The sequence below is a fragment of the Carettochelys insculpta genome, chromosome 6 (assembly GCF_033958435.1).
Source record: "Carettochelys insculpta isolate YL-2023 chromosome 6, ASM3395843v1, whole genome shotgun sequence".
Taxonomy (NCBI): Eukaryota; Metazoa; Chordata; order Testudines; family Carettochelyidae; genus Carettochelys; species Carettochelys insculpta.
The window spans coordinates 110,399,848-110,418,008 of record NC_134142.1 but is presented as its reverse complement, the minus strand read 5'-3'; the positions used below and the strand labels follow the sequence as shown (position 1 = coordinate 110,418,008).

At 46.5% G+C, this 18,161-nt stretch overlaps 1 protein-coding gene across 2 annotated transcripts in view; it reads left to right on the top strand.

Moving 5' to 3' along the window:
• The window catches only part of LSP1 (lymphocyte specific protein 1), a 95,676-nt gene that overhangs the window by 17,403 nt on the left and 60,112 nt on the right, over positions 1–18,161 (top strand). The window contains exon 1 of one of the 2 annotated variants that reach the window (XM_074997824.1): positions 6,423–6,695. The exons of the other annotated variant lie outside the window; for it this stretch is intronic. Coding sequence (XP_074853925.1) covers positions 6,637–6,695 — 59 coding nt within the window. The 5' untranslated portion in view covers positions 6,423–6,636. Of the gene's footprint in view, positions 1–6,422; positions 6,696–18,161 lie in introns of those variants that run through there. 2 annotated transcript variants of the gene reach the window in all.

Genomic DNA, 18,161 nt, shown 5'->3' with positions numbered 1-18,161 from the left:
TCTTTGATTGCAACACTGCTAGAGCAAATCATTCTGGTTGCATTTCGTTTTTGCTACAGTCTTGTTTTTTGCTAGATGTACATTCGCTTCCAAAGGATTTCGCAACCCCTGCTACATAGCAGAGCGATTGTGTCATTCCTGAGAACTGGTGTGGTCCTATCTCTCTGGGACTCTCTCCCTCCATCTCAGAGCAACAGAACTGAGTCACTTCCTTCCCATGCAGCTCACCTTTAAAGCCTTCCCTTTTTATCTGTTGCTGGAAAGTTCTTTATGAGCCTCTGGCTTAGATAGCGCCTGCTATGCACTAGCAAACTGCCCTGTCATGTGCTAAATGTGCCCCACCCTGGCAGGATTTCTTTTTTGCTAAGCTCTGGAAGGAAAATGAATCGTCTTTTTTTTTTTTTCTGGTTTGTGTCTTTTTTTTTTACTGCAGCAATCACTGCCGTTCCTAGAATGGCACCCTGAAGTTATGTCGGCAGAGCTGGGCAGATGGGACCACGGCTGATGTTAACCCCTAGCTCCCCTTGAATGGAAGTATAAATCATGTTGCTCTATCTTGGATAGCGAAGGTTGGTGGGGGGATCCTCCCCTACTACACAGAGTAGGGGGCTGAGGTCTGGGCAAATGCCTCTGGAAGGTCAAAGCATCTCAAGCTGTGTGTGGGAAGGGTAAGGATCCCCCCATGACTTGTTATTTTAAAATGAAAAAAAAAATCTCTAAAGTTGCAGTAACCCAGTTGAATGAAGTCAGTGGAAGTGGATCACTAGTGGTTTTCCCTATGCACAGTGGAGGGAGGCCTCTGGAAGATTCAGGATAGTGCATTTAAATAGGTGTGTTTACCAGATCCCCATCCTTGGGCTCATTTAACACTCCCAGTGCTGGTACCTGGGAATTCCCTTACACTATCATGCAGTGCAAATGATGACCCTCCCACCTCCTCCCAGCCATTGCATATCATGGTGTATTCCACCCCCTCCCTCCAATTACTTTGAGTCACCCTCTATTCATGCCAAAGATCTTATCTCCTCTCCCCTCTTTCACCCCTGCCCCACTTCCCTTACGACAGCTAATCTGACTGAATTCCCCTTGATCCTAGGTGCCCTGCTGTTTCACGAAATCCATCTGCCACACAGCCAGCAAACACCCACCTCCTCCACTGCATGGAGGCTTGTGCACTCCTGAGGACGTGAGCCCCTGCAGGGATGGGGACAGTTTATAGACAGGCCCCACATGTAGCTTCCATGCAGAACTGACTACGGTTCAGAATTTAAGCACCACTGGACTTTACCTACCTCTCTAGCTAAAAGTTTGGGTCTGAAAACTCTTGTACATTTAATAATGGGCTGTTTCATTTTGTTTCTTTGGCTTCTTTGCCCTCAGGCACTTGTGCTTATTGACGGGAAGGATGTGGACAAAACAGTAGTCTCTGCACCAGGTCTTCAGCTGGTGTAAAAATCAGCATCAGGATTTGGCCTCATATGCCTTCTAGCGGGCCCACCTCCACCCCATAGCAAGCATGTGCATGCAGCTTCCCCATAGCTATCAAACCCAAGCCTGTAACATTCCTATCTGCCCCTCCTGAGTTTGCTATGGATTGTGTGGCATCTCTGGCTATAATAAGAGCTGTGATTTCATTCAGCAGCAGTTGTTCGGGCAACACCATCACCATTAGCTTCATTACCCCTTTGTCTCTGCCCCCATTCGTCATCAGCCCTAGGGCTGCCAGACATCCCACAACCTATGGGACAGTCCCAGATTTCCATGACAAGTCCTGCATCTACACAAATGTCCCAGAATTCCTGGGCCCCGGCTGGAGTTGCTGCAGCTGGGAGCTGGCTGGGGCACAGGGCCCTCTGCCCCCGACAGGGTGGCAGCCTCCCAGCTGCAGATGCCACCCAACCCTGGCTTTGCTGGGGTTCCCCTGCTCCCCTGACCAGGGATTCCATGGCTGGGGCTGCCTCTCCTGCAAACCCTCTCCCAAAATCTGGCAATCCTAACCAGCCCCCTCCTAAAAACCTTAGAATGTCACCATCTGGCTGGTCATCTTCAGAGCTAGACCCTGCCTCAGCGAAATGAACAAAAGTTTGCTGGATCAGGCACTCATCAGACCTCAGTCTGCCAGGAAGTCATTGGGCATATACCCAGTGACTTCAAAAGAACATAGGCCCTGATGCTTGTGTATACACATCTCACAGAGCTGGAAAGGACCTCAGGAGGTCCTTGAGTCCAGTCCCCTGCTCTCCTACCACAGCCAAGCACCACCCCTGACAGGTTTTTCTTTTGTTAAACTATTTGCCCCAGAGCCCTAAATGGTCTCCTTGAAGATTGAGCTCACAACCTTGGGTTTAGCAAGTCAGTGCTCAAACCACTAACCCACACACCTTCTGGCAGTGGTTCACTGTCACTCGTAGCAGCATCTAGACCACTCACAAAGAGAAAGAATGAGGCCTGATCTACACTAGGGATCAGAGTTGATCCCAGATATGCAATTCTAGCGGCACCATTAGTGTAGCTAGAATCTATATATCAGGATCGACTTTCTTCCCTGGTGCAGATAGGGCCTCTTTGGGCTCACATGGATGTCCCCTCCTCTATGTGTCAGCATGGAGTGCCAGGGTCAACAGCTGAGCCCAGAGAGATCGATTTCGCTGTGTCTTCACACATGCAGCACAATTGATCCCTGGAAGATCGATCACAGCACACCGACCCCCTGGTAAGTATAGACATACCCTGAGCCTCCTCATCTGAGAGGCAGCTGGCTTTTAGCTGAACCCATAGAGGCTCATGTGCCAAGCTCCAGCAGTCCCAGATTTGAGTTCGCCTCTGGGCAGTTCCACTTGGATGAGTGCTTACCTTTAAATGTGGGAGCAGTTCCAGTGAAGTCAGTGGGAGTATGCATGCTTATGCCCAATCACACATATACATACTGCCAGGGGGCAGGGCCTTTATCAATTTGAATAGTACAGTAATCCCTTGAAATGTGTGATTTCAAGTTGTGCTTAACTCCCATTAAGGCGAGTTAAGCACAACTCATACTCTCGCTTCCCCCTCGGCCCTGGTTCAGTTGCCCGCCTTGCTCTGCACAGCCCCCGTTCAAACACTCCCCACATGGGGCCTCAGCACGTTCACCCCCACAACCACAGGGCCGCGCGGCCTCAGCACACTCACCCCCTCCTGTAGGGCTGCATGGCACTGGCTCAACTTCACCCCTTGGTGCCCTCTGCAGACCTAACCCACCCTAGGCTTAACCCCCCTACCCCTTCCCATGGCCCCAACCCACCTCCAGACTTAACCCTCCCCGATTGCCCCCACAACTCCAGGACTTACCTTTCAAAAGGAGCTGCAGCTGCTTCCCCAGCTGCAGAACATGTGTTCTGCCAAGGAAAAAAGCTGCCCCCCCCCCGACTTATACAAAATTCGGGTTATGTGAGGGTGTGCGGGAACGCAACCTTCGCATAACTCGAGGGACTTCGGTAGAGGCTTTTGCTGATCACTCTTCTAGTTCTACCTCATGTCACAGAATTTAGAGGTGAAAAATAAATGTATTCCAGCACAAAATCCATCTGTGAGCTTAGAGCAAGAGCCACCAAGGTGTTCTATTATTTCTCATTGTTGGGGCTGTTTGTGAAATACATTAAGAATTAAGAGAGAACCCCATTTTTAAAGTGTGTTTTTGTTCACATTTAATACCCGTCTGTACTTATTTAAATGAGGTTTCTCTTCATGAATATTTCTTCATTTGTTAAGTGAACAATAAGCAGCGATCTACATTTCAAACAACAAAACTACAGTGAGTAGTTCAGCATTACTCACCCAAAGAAAACATGCACATTTTGTGAGATGCTGTGAGAGTGGAAAGTAACAATCTCAATACATGGTAGTCCTGATAATAGGAACATTTTATCTAATTCTCTCAATACATCATTTAGACAGATGGGGATCGATATTCCCTTTGCACAGATGGGGAAACTGAGGCCAGGTGGTTACATGCCTGCCCACTATGGGTATGTCTAAACTATAGGGTTATTCAGGAATAGCTTATTCTGGAGTTACTATTAAAAAATTAGCTACTTCAGAATGACGCATCGATACTACAGGGAAGCCCCAAAATAAGCAAAACTTATTCTGAAATAGTATGTCCACACACACGTCTACACTAGCAAGTTCTTCTGAAATATTTTGCAAAAGAAGGGGCTCTTTCGAAATATCCAGTGGAGTGTCTACACCCACAAAAAGTATTCTTTTGAAATTAAATGGAAAGAATGCAGCGCTCCTTTCAAAAGCACTCTTCCAAACCCATTTCAGGAAAATGTGCATAGATGTTCCGCAGGCCCTTTTTTAGTAAAAGCAGTCCTCATGGCACCTGATTTTTCAGTCTCTGGCCTGTTCTTTCAAAAGAGTGGGGGCTGTGTGGACACAGTCTGTTAAAAGAGTGGATCAATCTCTCGGTCTGCTTTTTGTGTGTGGTCGCTCTCTTTCGATCGGAAGAGATCTTCCGGAAGGACTTCTTTTGAAAGATCACTGTAGTGTAGACATAGCCATAGCATATTGGCTGCTAACTCTATGCTCCCAGGGATACATTTCTCTCTTTTTTGCATCATAGGCTACGTCTACACGTGCACGCTACATCGAAATAGCTTATTTCAATGTAGTGACATCGAAATAGTCTATTTCGATGAATAACGTCTACACGTCCTCCAGGGCTGGCAACGTCGACGTTCAGCTTCGACGCTGGGCAGCACCACATCGAAATAGGCGCTGCGAGGGAACGTCTACACGCCAAAGTAGCACACATCGAAATAAGGGTGCCAGGAGCAGCTGCAGACAGGGTCACAGGGCGGACTCAACAGCAAGCCGCTCCCTTAAAGGGCCCCTCCCAGACACAGCTGCACTAAACAACACAAGATCCACAGAGCCGACAACTGGTTGCAGACCCTGTGCATGCAGCATGGATCCCCAGCTGCCACAGCAGCAGCCAGAACCCCTGGGCTAAGGGCTGCTGCACACGATGACCATAGAGCCCCGCAGGGGCTGGAGAGAGAGCGTCTCTCAACCCCTCAGCTGATGGCCGCCATGGCGGACCCCGCTATTTCGATGTTGCGGGACGCAGATCGTCTACATGTGTCCTACTTCGACGTTCAACTTCGAAGTAGGGCGCTATTCCCATCCCCTCATGGGGTTAGCGACTTCGACGTCTCGCCACCTAACGTCGATTTCAACTTAAAATAGCGCCCAACAAGTGTAGCTGTGACAGGCGCTATTTCGAAGTTGGCGCCGCTACTTCAAAGTAGCGTGCACGTGTAGACGCGGCCATAGTGGCCTATCGATGCACTCAACAAAAGGACTGAACACAAACTCCATGCCCCACTGAGTTTATAATCAAAATGGACAAGAGTGACTCATAGTGGGAGAGCAAACCTGGACACAGTAACTCGTCCACCACCACTCAGTGGGATAGAGCCGGAGCCAGAAGTAGAATGCACATCATCTTCTGAGGCACAGTCCAGAGCCCTAGCCAAAGCCACTCAGTTCACAGAATAGGAATGGCATCTCACTCTGAAGAAGCAGTTTTCAGTAGACTGCAAAGCACTTTATGAAGGTGGCCAGTCTCACCACCACCCCTTTTATGGATGGAGAAACTGAGGCACAGAGTGGGGCAGTGATTTACCCAAGTTCACTCAGCAAGTCTGTAGTGGGAAGAGAACCTAGCTGTCCCAGACTAGTGCTCTGTCCATTAGTTCTGCACAGCTTCCTCAGTAACGAGAATCAGTCTGAAGCAAACAGTATCACATTGCACATTATTCCTTGATCCAGTATTTTTAACACAAAGTGTTGCAAGCCCTTTGCAAATTGCTGAGATTTGCAATTAATTTTGAAGAGTAAATTTATACTATGGAAGCTTTGGTCAGATTCTCAGCTGGTGCAAACTGTAGTGGCTCCACTGATTTTTAAAGGATAACTGCTGATTTATGAAAGCTCCAGGTCTGGCTCAAGAGTTGTAAATCCATCCTCTGCTATCTTTCCAGCTTTTTGTCTCTCTCATCAGGTTTTGCATCCCTGCGTGGCTTTGGTGCCTAATTTATGCAATTAATTAATGCAGAAAGAAACAGATTGGAAAGGGAAGAAAAAGAGAAGGAAAATGAGAAATGGGGGAGGGGAACAAGAGAAGGAAGAAGATGAGGAAACAAAGAAGCATAAACCAGAAGGAGCCTAACAGGGGAGAGATAGATAGCCACACCACACAGAAGGATAGCCTGAGTGCCAAGGAGAGCTTTAAGCTTTGCATTGAGCTCACTCAGCAGTCAGATGGGAGCAGGGAGGGGACCCTGCTTTGCCTCCAACTACAAAGCTGCTCTCTGAAAGATTTTTCTCTGACATTTCCACTAGGCTGGGAAGGAGGAGGAGGTAGAGGTGGAGGAGACAAGAGGGGGGTTGGACAGGAGGCTTAGAGAAACAAAAGGAAACCAGCTGCAGAACTTCCTGAAAAGAGACAGAGAGGGAGAGGATATATATATATATATATATATATATATATATATATATATATAAAAAAAAGGAAAAGGATAAAAGAAAGTAGGAAAAGGAGCTTTAGCAGCCAGGGTCTGTGAGCCTGCCCTGCAATCAACCTCTCCTACAATGACCAGTGCAATCCTGAGAAGGAATTCCAGCAAGCAAGGCTTACAGAACCTCATAAGGTAAGTCTGTACCTGTCTAGCCAAGGCAGAGAGGCAGGACTCTTTGTTTCAGGGAGCTCAGTTCATTGATTTTTCACCATGGCAATTGGATTAGTCTAATTCCAAACTCCATGGGCTGTTTATTTCACAGAGAAAAAAGTGTCTGCTTCTCAGCAAGAAGAAGATTGTTCCCTTGTGGTATATCGGGGCACTCCTATATTTAAATCAGTTGAATCCATTAATTAAGGGGGCTCTTCAGCAGACAGAACATCTTGGAGGCAGGGAAAATAAATAACCCCAAACAGCAATCTCAGCAAGTCAGACTGGAGCGCACTGATGGCTTTTCCAGAAGCAGAGTTAAACTAGCTAAACATGACGGGACTGTAATATTTACCTGAACCTGCTGTTTTTTCCCTTGGCTTGGAGGCTGTGTGTTTCTCAGCTGGAGAAGGGAGGCTCTGTCTAGCAGAATTGTTGGGAGGTTAGTATTATGTATGCTGTATGGATGTTCATAGGCAGCAATACTTAAAGGGCCAGATCCTCAGAAGGTGTAAACTGGGATTGATCTATCGATTTCATTGGTGGGACGCCTATTTATGCTACCTGAGCATCTGGGTGCAATTGTTAGAGCAACTTATTGGACAATTAGAAGACTCTTCCGTCCCTTTTTCAGTAAGTACTGAGCCTGGATCTCTCTGGGGAGGATGGCAGCATTCTGCTCTGCTCAGTTACTGAGGTTGGGACTCCACTCTCTTGCAACCAGGCTGCTTTCTCGTGAGTGGTAGAAACACCACTTTTGCTCCCAGACCTTTGACTCAGTGTCCCTCACGCCTGGATCATTACAGGCATTGTGGAAGCTTATAATGAACCTTGTAGGAGGGTGTCACAAGCTCAAATTCAACTGGGAAAACTCACTGCTCTGCTCTTTAATGACAAGTTTGACATAATGGCATGGGAAATTGAGAGCACAGGAGACTTAATGCTCCACTTTGAACCCCAGGCTGGGCATGTCAGTCTTCCTAGGGATATACGGCTTCCCCAGTGGATACTGATCCCCAGCTGTGACCTCAGGGTGTGTTTTGGTGCAGGCAGGCATTCCAGTCTCCAGGCCCAGTTCAGATGGGGGATTTCCTGAGGCCCTGCTGCAGCCTTAAAGCTGACTTCATCAGGGTGGCCTTGTCCCTGGAACCAAGAGGATTTTGTTCTTCATGCTCATTCTTCCAGGGGGTTCCTATAATACTCTTTGGGGGTTCCTGTACTTGTAGGAGGCCTCACAAAGACTCCCATTGACTTCAACCAGCATTGAACTGGTCTCTTGGAGAGACTGGGGTATGGTCACCTCCATTCTGAACCATTCATGTTCTGTTCCTTAGCCCTTTGCTGGAATCACATTTTGTAACAGTGTGGTCAGAGCTGGGCAGAAGGTATAAACAAGTGCAACAGAACCATCATCATATTCCAACCCAGGGTGTGGGCGTCAGAGAATGGGCTGGGACTGGGCACTGCTGGGCGAAGTAGTTATGCTGAAACAAGACTTGTCTCCAGAGCTCAGAAGTAGTCTGAAACTCTGTGGAGGATGGGAGGGTGGTGAGCATGGGGGTACAAATGCTTCGTAGATAGATAAATGACCTGGACATTCACCTCTCTCTCTGCCCCAGTCCAGGCTACCTCTTAATAGCCGTTCATCATTACTCTTACTAGTGATGAGGATTGCAGGTGCCCATTCAGAAGAGTACATGCCGCCTGGTGTTTTATCAGATTAGAGGGAGATTTCAGGGAAGATGGGGATTAGAATTGTGGTTCAGTCGGGTCGTTAGGTAAGTGGATTTTAAATTGGATTCTAGCATGGGTGTTAGTATATCTCATCCCTATTCCATAGGGAGAAAAATAGATGGATGTCACTGTGAGTTACACATGTATAACCCCAATGAGGTCAGCAAAGGGCAGTAGGGTTGCCCAAGTGTAGGCAGAGGATGGTCCATATACTATGCAGAACTTTTCATGTGCAATGAAAACCTCCTGTAGAGGAGTCTTACTTTTTTCTGCACAGAAAAACTTTGTCCCAAATTTTGCGATAAGCAGAATTGCAGCTTGCACAGCTAAGCAATTCAGGATTTTCTTGCTGCCTAGTCTGTGACATGACTGGTGTGGGGCTGAACTCACATGTTCCTAACATGCTTTGAAATTCTTGGACTTAAGATATAACAGCAGTGCCATGGAATTGCTCCATGAACAGCATTTCCAGGTTCACCATCAGCAAAGATGATTACACTGCAAGCCTACATCGTAGTATGTCAAATTTATATGGGTGGCCCGGGGATAGACTGCTCTCAGTTACACTGGTGTCAAACTGGATGAAGCTCCAAGGCCTTCAGATGCTGCTGAATCCCTGAGCTCTCCCCAACACCTGTCTCTCCCTCTTAGAGGGAAGAGGTTGCTGATGACTTCCCCCATTTTTAGTCCTGATGCTACAGCTCTATAATGTGCAAACCAGGGACCCACTGGCAACTTGTCAGCAGCCTCAACTTTGCATCTGATGTGGTGGGAATAAAGGGATTGCATTCATCTTTGTCTTTACTGGGGAGGCGTGGGCCCCAGGGACTACAGATCCCAGCATATGGCACCAAATACAAATTCAAGCCGCCCAGCCATGCTGCGTGATGGTCGTTGGGAGCAATAGCCTAAAGAGGCTGCACCTAAGACTCTGTGGGCAGCCCTTGAACTACGTCTACACTAGTCAAAGTCAGTCAACCACAGATACGCAATTCTAGCTGTGGCAATTGCGTAGTTAGAATTGATGGATCTATGCTCGGCTAACTCGACAGCCGCTACTGGGGAAGGTCAACAGGAGAGTTTCTCTCATTGACCTCCCTTAATCCTCACACCTTGCAAGGAGAGAGGTTAATTTCCCTGGTCGAGTTGACTTTCCAGGATAGTCTATAAGGTTAGTCTATAAGGTGCCGCAAGACCCTTCGTTGCTGTTACAGATCCAGACTAACACGGCTACCCCTCCAATACTTTCCAGGATAGTGTGCCTCAGACTCCTCTCTAGGCTCACATAAGCTCCTCACTGCTGTGCTGCTATATGGTGATGTATACAGGCTGTCCAGCCAGCCAGGTGCATTCTGTAGCACCCTGGGAGTCCTTGTAGTGGGGAACTATGAGAATAATGATATTTTCAGTTTGTCTGGGAAAGTCACTTTCATGATGTGCTGGTCTCTAGCCTTTGACTTCAGTGGCCTTTGGATGGAGGCCTTAATGACTGATGGTGTCATGAGAGTGAGTGCTCTCTCCCTTGGTGGTTGTTCCCTGGAGGTGCAGGAGCAGCATCTTGGAGGTGGATTGTGTAGGAAACCCTTCTTGCTCTTTTTCTGGCTGCTGGCAATGGGGGATACTGGGAATAGCTTTGCATGAAAACACTTGACAGGAACACACAGTTTGCAACTGAAAAGTTGATGACTGGGAAGTGTTCATCAGACTAACAGAGCCTAGGGATAAGCTTGATGATTGCAGAGTCTACCCAGTGCAAGTGACTATAATTAAAAAGAAATGACATCAGAAAAGAATAGGCAGTTTACAATCTTATCTAATTCTCTTTCTCTCGGGTATGTACCCAGGGATCACCTATTGTTGGGTCTGGTCTCTGCCAGTCACTTTATTGCAAAAGAGCATCCACCAGACATCAGGCTGCTTTGTCCTGTTTGTAATAAGTTACCAATGATAAGACCTGCAAGAGGAAGTGGGTGAGACGATAACTTTCATTAACGTCTTGTAAACGCGCTGTGCAGGCTTGAAAGTTTCTCCCTCTCTCCCCAGCACAAGTCGGTCCAATAAAAGATATTATCTGACTCACATCTCTGTAATGTCCTCGCACCAACACGGCTATAACAATACTGTGCACTATAATGGTAGTACCTAGCACTGTTATGAGACTGGTATTTTTTGAGCATTCCCCCCCAACCACCCCGCTCTGTGATAATGAACTTCTATCAATAACATATGCAGCTATAGCTTGTCATTTTGATTCATTTGATTCACTAGCAACCCCTGCTAGAATTTTATTTTCTCTGCAGTTATTGAATCTCAAGTGTTTACAACAGAATATTGTGCTGTTTAATTAACCTACAAATCAACTTCTTCATAAAACTGCTGTACTATGTTCATCTCTGTACAATTGTGGTTTAAAAAGCTTTCAAAATGCAGCTTCCACTGGCTGCTGAATATGGACAACAGCGTTCAGGTTGTTTCATCAGATTTCCTTTACCATTTCATTAATTAATTGCAACTGGTGGGCGGGGGTAATAGAAAGGCCTCTACTCTTAACAGCTGGTTTTATTTTTTCCCTTCTTTGTCTAGAAGGACTCACCAAAAATTTAGGCTAGAACTGAGTCATGATCCCTCTAACCTTTTCCCTCCATGGGTGGAATAAATTTTGTTATGTGTACCAAGGTATGTGCAGATGTGCACAACACATGCTGCCAGATTTGAGTGGCTGTGGGTGTTCTGCTAATCATCTGGGCGGCACCTGAATCTTTCCTGGGTGGCTGCCTAAGTGCTTGGTTTACAGCTTACAGGGAGCACTGGTCATGATCCACCCTCTTGGACAGAGATCATCTGCTGGTTCTGTGTTTGTACAGCACCTAACCCAGTGACATCCTGCTCCATGAATGGTGCTAATGCAATACAGACAATACAGAATAATAATAATAATATAGTTTTCAAAGCATCAAAATCTGAACTCTGAGTATCATCATCAGAAAAGAGGATGACAGCTGAGCGCCATGAAATAAAGAAGATAGGGGACAGAAGAATCTAAAGCATTTCTTCAGTCAGAGAGAATTATTGCTCCCTTGATAGTTTATCAGGTCAGGGACTCATTGATACATGCAAGGCAGCCACAGGATTGAATTTGAAATTATTACTCCTCTTATGTTTGGGCCCAGTGTAGACCGACCTGACCAAGGAGATGTAGTCTGTGGTGACTGCATGCCCAGACATGCACTGCTGCCTCTTGCTCAAGACGTGAACAGGCATTGTGGCTTGTGTCTTTTGATTAAAGATGAGGGAAGCTGTGATCTGCCTTGTGGAGCTTTGTCTGTGAACAGGTTCAGCTTATTGGCCCTATTCTAAATGCTCCTGGTTTTAGGCATTTTCCCAAATCCTCAGATTTTTGTCATCTCCAGTGACCAGGATAGTGGGTAATTTATCTATTAATCAGTCATATTTTGATGTGACCATCACTGGGTGCTACATACTGGGGTTGGGGGAGAGAACTTGCAATGAAGAAGTGAGGCAGATAAAAACATGTGTTTACTGGAGCATGAGAAAAGAGCAAGCTGGGTTTGGCAGTGCTACTCAGTGGGTGGAGAGGCTTTGGCAACTGGCAGGGGGTCAGGCTGCACAGTCAGGGATTAGCTGTTGAGCTACAGAGCAGTGGGGGGACTTAAGCTGCAGATGAGTATCTCAGTGCAATTTCCGAGGACAAGGACAGACCTAGGGATTAAAAATGCTGTCACCTTCCCATCTTTCCCTAAGAGCCTGCAGATCCACAATGGCCTCTCCCGTTGTGTAATACCCTTCCAATCCCGTTGTTATCTCAAACCCCACCCCCAGCTTTTTGCACCATTACTCACTTGTTCAGTTCATAGCTGACAGGCATGAGGAATGAGTTGGGGGTGGGGAAGAGACATGCCCATATGGCATGTGACCAGCTTTGCACACGAACTATGTGGGCTCCCAGGACACACTAGCAGGCGGGCATGCCAGAGGATTGGGTCACACGGTGCTGGAGGAGTCTGCATGGATCTTTAGGCTTCCCAGAGTGACATCCCCGCTCCCCCACCTGCTCCCTATCTCTAGTACTACCCTAGTGCTGGATTGTTCACAGGCAACATTGTTGTGCTGATATCTGAATGTCAACAGCAAGCCTCCTCCAGCGGGGGAGTGAGGCAAGTTATCTGGGAAGCAGCTATCCACTCCCCACCCTGTATTGTCTAGGCCTCTGTGTGTGTCCGTGTCCTTGCACATCTCCACAGGGCAGAAGGTAACCTGGTCCATAAGCGTCCCCAGCACCCTTTGTCTGGAAGGTTGTGAAGGGCCACAGCCACATGCATGTTGTGGCCTCTGGCTTGGCTTTGAACAAAATTGAGTGGTACTAGAGGAACTGTTACTTCAGGCCAAGGGCTCTCTGACACCTTCCTTTCCTCTGTACAAATGAGTGAGGAGAAAGGTAGGGCTTGGACCAAATCTGCTTCCCAACACACACACACACACACACACACTCTCTCTCTCTCTGTCTCTCTGACACCCTTTTCTGAAGGGATCTCAAAGGAGCACTTTTCATCTATTCACGGGTTAACCCTGTGAGGTAGTAACAGAGAGAAAGCCTTGCTAGTCTATATACTATCAAAACACATAAGCAGTCCAGTAGCACTTTAAAGACTAACAAAATAATTTATTAGGTGATGAGCTTTCGTGGGACAGACCCACTTCAGATAGGTAAGTGGTGTTAGTCCCATTTTACAGACAGAGACTCTGAGGTCAAGTGACTTGTCAGGCATCACCCAGTGGTCACGCTGGCTACAGGAGGCAGGAGGCCTGGCTATCAAGCTCTCTGCATCCCCTAAAACAGTTAAATCAACAACCATTTGCGTCATGCTGGCAAATGGGTTTGTGGCATGAAATCCAGATGCTCCCAAGCAAAATCCTTTCATTTGCAGACAGAGTTTCACACCCACCTCTGGAGCCTGGGCTGGGAGGATTACATGCCGCCCTATCTGAGCTCACTGGTCATCTGTGGAAGGTTCCGTTTACCCTTCCCAGGAGTGACTTTGCATTCATAGGATGCCCACCTGTCTCCCTGAAGCCTGCTGACTAATCCGGCTCTGGCCAATGGAGGAATGTGAGCTTTCCCTCCTGAATACCATGTGGATTCATTCCCAGAATTTCCTAGCGCTGTAGACCGTTGTATCAGAAACTTGGCAGCTGCCGTGCATCTAGCCATTAACTATAACATTACTGTTCCATGAAGTACATGAGCTCCCCAAGGTGCAATCAATTTTATTGCATTCTGTTACCACCATGTCACTTAGCCTGTCCCAGAGCTTCAATTTCTCTGGACTTGTTCCCTTTGAAATCAGTGGGAGTTGGACTGTGTCCCTCCATGTCCATGGAGTGCAGTTATTCCTGCCAACCCTGAATGGTGCTAGTAAAGCAAGCAAACCCCAGAGCTGGATGGTGGTAAATGAGCCTAGTGGGAGGAAGGGTTTGGTCAGCAAGTCAAAATCACTCATATTTTCAGTAAGAAGTGTAACTCACTTGCCTACTGGATGTGGGTCACTGTTGCATGTATTCAAGTATCGGAGGGGTAGCCGTGTTAGTCTGGATCTGTAACAGCAATGAAGGGTCCTGTGGCACCTTATAGACTAACAGAAAAGTTTTGAGCATGAGCTTTTGTGAGTACAGACTCACTTCGTCAGATGCTGGTCTTGGACTCTTGGCCCTGCAGATTTCCAAGACCAGCATCTGATGAAGTGAGTCTGTGCTCACGAAAGCTCATGCTCAAAACTTTTCTGTTAGTCTGTAAGGTGCCACAGGACCCTTCGTTGCTGTTGCATGTATTGGCACTTAGACCACTTAACAGAGAGCCAGAACAAGTCTCCTCTATGGCCTTGGCTTAGCAGTAGCTAGCTTCTTGCTCAGCCTGTAGAGGCTCCTGCACTAAGCTTCAGAGGTCCCAGGTTTGAGTCCACCTGTGGACAGTTACAGAAGCAGGGGATGGGACACTGGACTGGGTCACAGGACACCGGGGTTCTGTTCCTGTCTCAGTTGCATGATAATGGGTAGGAGACTTTATTACTGTGTGCTCTACACACACTTCACAGCCTTTGTCTTAACTGTAAGCTTTTTAGGGCAGGGGCTGTCACACTATGTCCGTGCACCATGCCCGATGCAAGGAAGCTCTGAGCTTGGTGGTTGCTTCTATAAGGTAAAGAGTAGCCATAAAGAAAGTACCGCTTCAGCTTCAATTCCACCAGGTGCTGCTGAGAAGCACATTCTCTTCACCTTTCTGCACTTGCTGTGCAGAGTGTTGTGAGCCAAAGCACAGGTCAGCATGTGCTCATCTCTGCCCTGAGTGTCAAGGGCTCAGGAGAGTTCTGTAGAATTAGGTGGTGTAGAAATACGTGAATTAAGAACTATTGCTGAGCTCCTGGATTCTTAATGTCACGACTCATTAGTACTATAAAAAGTCTTAGGCCTCATTTTGGTGTCCCTTATGCCAGTTCTAAACTGGTGTAATGTTTTTAACCTTTGGGTGGTCCCTCATGGTTTACATCACTCTCAATGAGAGCAGAATCTTGAAGACTGAAATTAGAGATAAATTTCCCCAAAAACTAATCTGTGGGGTTTTGTGAAAATGTCAGAACCTTTTTGACAAGATACCTCTCTTATCTCTATGAAATTTTCCTCCTTGCAAGAGCAAAGTGATATTATTAGTATTTATTATTCATTGTCCAGCTCTTACCCTCCTACCAATGGAAACAAAACTTCATTACCTTTCAAAGGTTCTGAATTCTAGAACCTTAGGTCTAAAAGGTATCTAGGGGCTACTCAGTTGTGAAGGGCCTTGACTCACATGTGATGATGAAGACCAAACACTGAAGCAGTCTGTTTGGCCCTCCTGAAGAAGTTGAAAGAATTTGTGATATACAACAAAGTAATGCAAATAGTTATGCTCTGCAAGTGATGCAAATGATGCTAATGCACTGCAGTGCGCATACTGTTAGAAGGCCTGTATGCTAAAATCCTTGAAGTGCTGAGGGGGTTAATGGATGACAGTGCTGCTCAAGACAAACCAGCGGTCATGTAGCACTTTAAAGACTAACTAAATGATTTATTAGGTGATGAGCTTTTGTGGGACAGACCCACTTCTTCAGATCATGAAAGCTCATCACCTAATAAATCATTTTGTTACTCTTTAAAGTGCTACGGGACTGTTGGTTTGATTTTGTTGGAATACAGACCAACACGACTACCTCTCTGTTACTAATGCTAAGCGATTTAAAGCATTGCAATACAGGCAATGCTATAAGGCCTATACATCAGAATCCAGTTAATACATCACCATTCCTGCATTGCTAATCATGGTCTGTAGGCTAGAATTCAGGCAGTGCTATTGTTCTTCAATGTGGAATCCACCATGTTTTAAAAGATTCTATAATACGGTATCACTTACTCTTCCATCTTGAAGCTTCAGGTTCTAAAATCCCATTTGCTCATTTGGTTCCTGGCAGTCTGATTTTTTTTTTTTTTTTTTCAAATTTCAGTCCTGTGGGGTTACCCAGGGTGTGTGAAAAAAATCATGCGCTGCAGTGAAATGCCCTTCGTGAAATGCCCTTCGTGCAGAGGGCTTTTGTTTACCTGACTTGGTGGGATGGCAGGGATGTCAATGTCCTGTTGAGGTCAGTGACCCTACCTTCAGGCTCACTCAGATAAGAAATGCGGGGTTTTTGCCACTGGAATTCTTTTGGGATCTGATTACAGGTGTGTTTGTGTGGTGGTGGTGGGACCTTGCCTTTGGCCTTTGCATAACATTATCTGTGTATGTCACAAACCCACAGGAGCAAGTGACTGGAAATCGGAAAGGGTGACATTGGCTGGAACAATTTAAACCTTTCCTGTCTGGTAAATAACATACTCGAGAGCACTCCATTTGATGCAGAAGGGGCCAATATCCCCATCAATACAGAGTACAAAATCCTATGTTTTTGCATCAACACTTCCTGAGCTATGACATGATGTGCAGTTACAGCACTTCCAGAGCAACTTCTCAGTTCAACAGATCTTTTTAATGGGTGGCCCCCTAGGTTTCAGAGAGCAGAATTTGGCCTAGTTACTCATGGAACCAGGGAGCGAGAGATAGTTAAAACAAAATCAGAACCCCTGGGGTTTTCCTCTAAGACCCACTCTCTTTCCCTCAATATCAGCATTCGCCGATGTGTCTTGCTTTGCCTCACATGCTTTTGGAATATGTAAATTACCAGCTTTGGGACTGCACTGCCCATCCCACTGTACGACTCCAGGCTGTCTCTTCAGAAGATTTAATGAAAAATAATCCTGGTGGGATGTTTTTAAAAGCAATCAATTCAGGGTTCAGTGGAATTTATTTCCCTAGCAGCGAAGAATAATTTTCACCACTGCTAGTAAGAGTAGGTGAATGTGATGGCTTGTGTTGTATGGAAAGGCAATTGAATGCTCACAGAGATCCATTCCGGCCTTTAAACACTTCCCTGAATATTTTCTTCTTGTGTAGCTTGTACTGTGAGATCAGGACACATGCCTGCCCCAGGGTTGCCATTTGCCCTACTCTGGGGGTCCTGCATCCGTCTTGATCTCTCAGTGCTCAGCAGGTGGGAATAGCGTGTACAGCCCAATCCAGGGTTTGTTACACTTTGATGTATTACCATGGGAACCCTGAGTAATAGATAGTATTGACACAGGATGGGGAGACTGATTTATAAAGAGGAAGGTTCTCTGCACTGAAGTGTCTTGGTAGCTGGCTGATGCTGGCAGTGGAGCTATAGAAATAGAGCATGTTCGTTTGATGGGCATATAGTACAGCTAACCTGTAGAATGGGGATAATGGCCATTGTAAGTTGTTTGGGGTGGAGGGAACTTCTTTTTTTCCTGGCTTTGTACAACAACTAGCACATTGGGGACCTAGGCAGTGGCTAGAGCTCATAGGTCCTACCTCAGTACAAATACTGAACAATAATTCTTCATTTCTCCCACTCTTGGTCTGCCTTTTCCATGCAAACGTAAACTCTTCGGGGTAAAGAAACTCTCTGAGCATCCAGAGCTGAGCTGAGCTGAGCTGTGGTGCACGGCAATGGAAACTCACTAGAAGAAGCAGTGATGACAGTTCTTTGGAAAGTCCAGTCTTTTCAGGAGAGAGGTGAAGGTTTCGGCTGCTCCCAATATGCCCTCTAATTTTTCCATCCATGAGTGGAATAAATTTTGTTTTGTTCTGTGCACCAAGGCATATGGGGATGTGAACCACCAGTAGAAATGCATGCTACCGGCTGTGATTGCTCAGCTAGTCAGGTGGGTAGCACCTGAGTCTCTTCTGGGCAGCTAGCTGCCCAAGCACTCTGCTGACTGGGGGCACTGACTTCTTCCTACTTAACTGCCTGGCCTTCCTTGTCTCAAGATTTTCTTTGTTTTGTTTACCTTTTCATCCAGCAATGTTTCTTTCCCCAGGTTCTTGCACTGAACAGGTCAGCTGGGATGAGATCAGAGATGATTCAAGGTGGTGGTACGGTCAACTACATTGCTGTCTGGATCCTGTAGGCAAAGCTGTGGTTTATAGGAGGGATGGGTGGAAATGATTGAGATGGGACACCTATAGACATACTTGTTATGAGAGAAAGGCATAGGCTGAATTGCATACATTATTTTTTTCTCCCGTGCTGTTCTAGTCTAAACTTT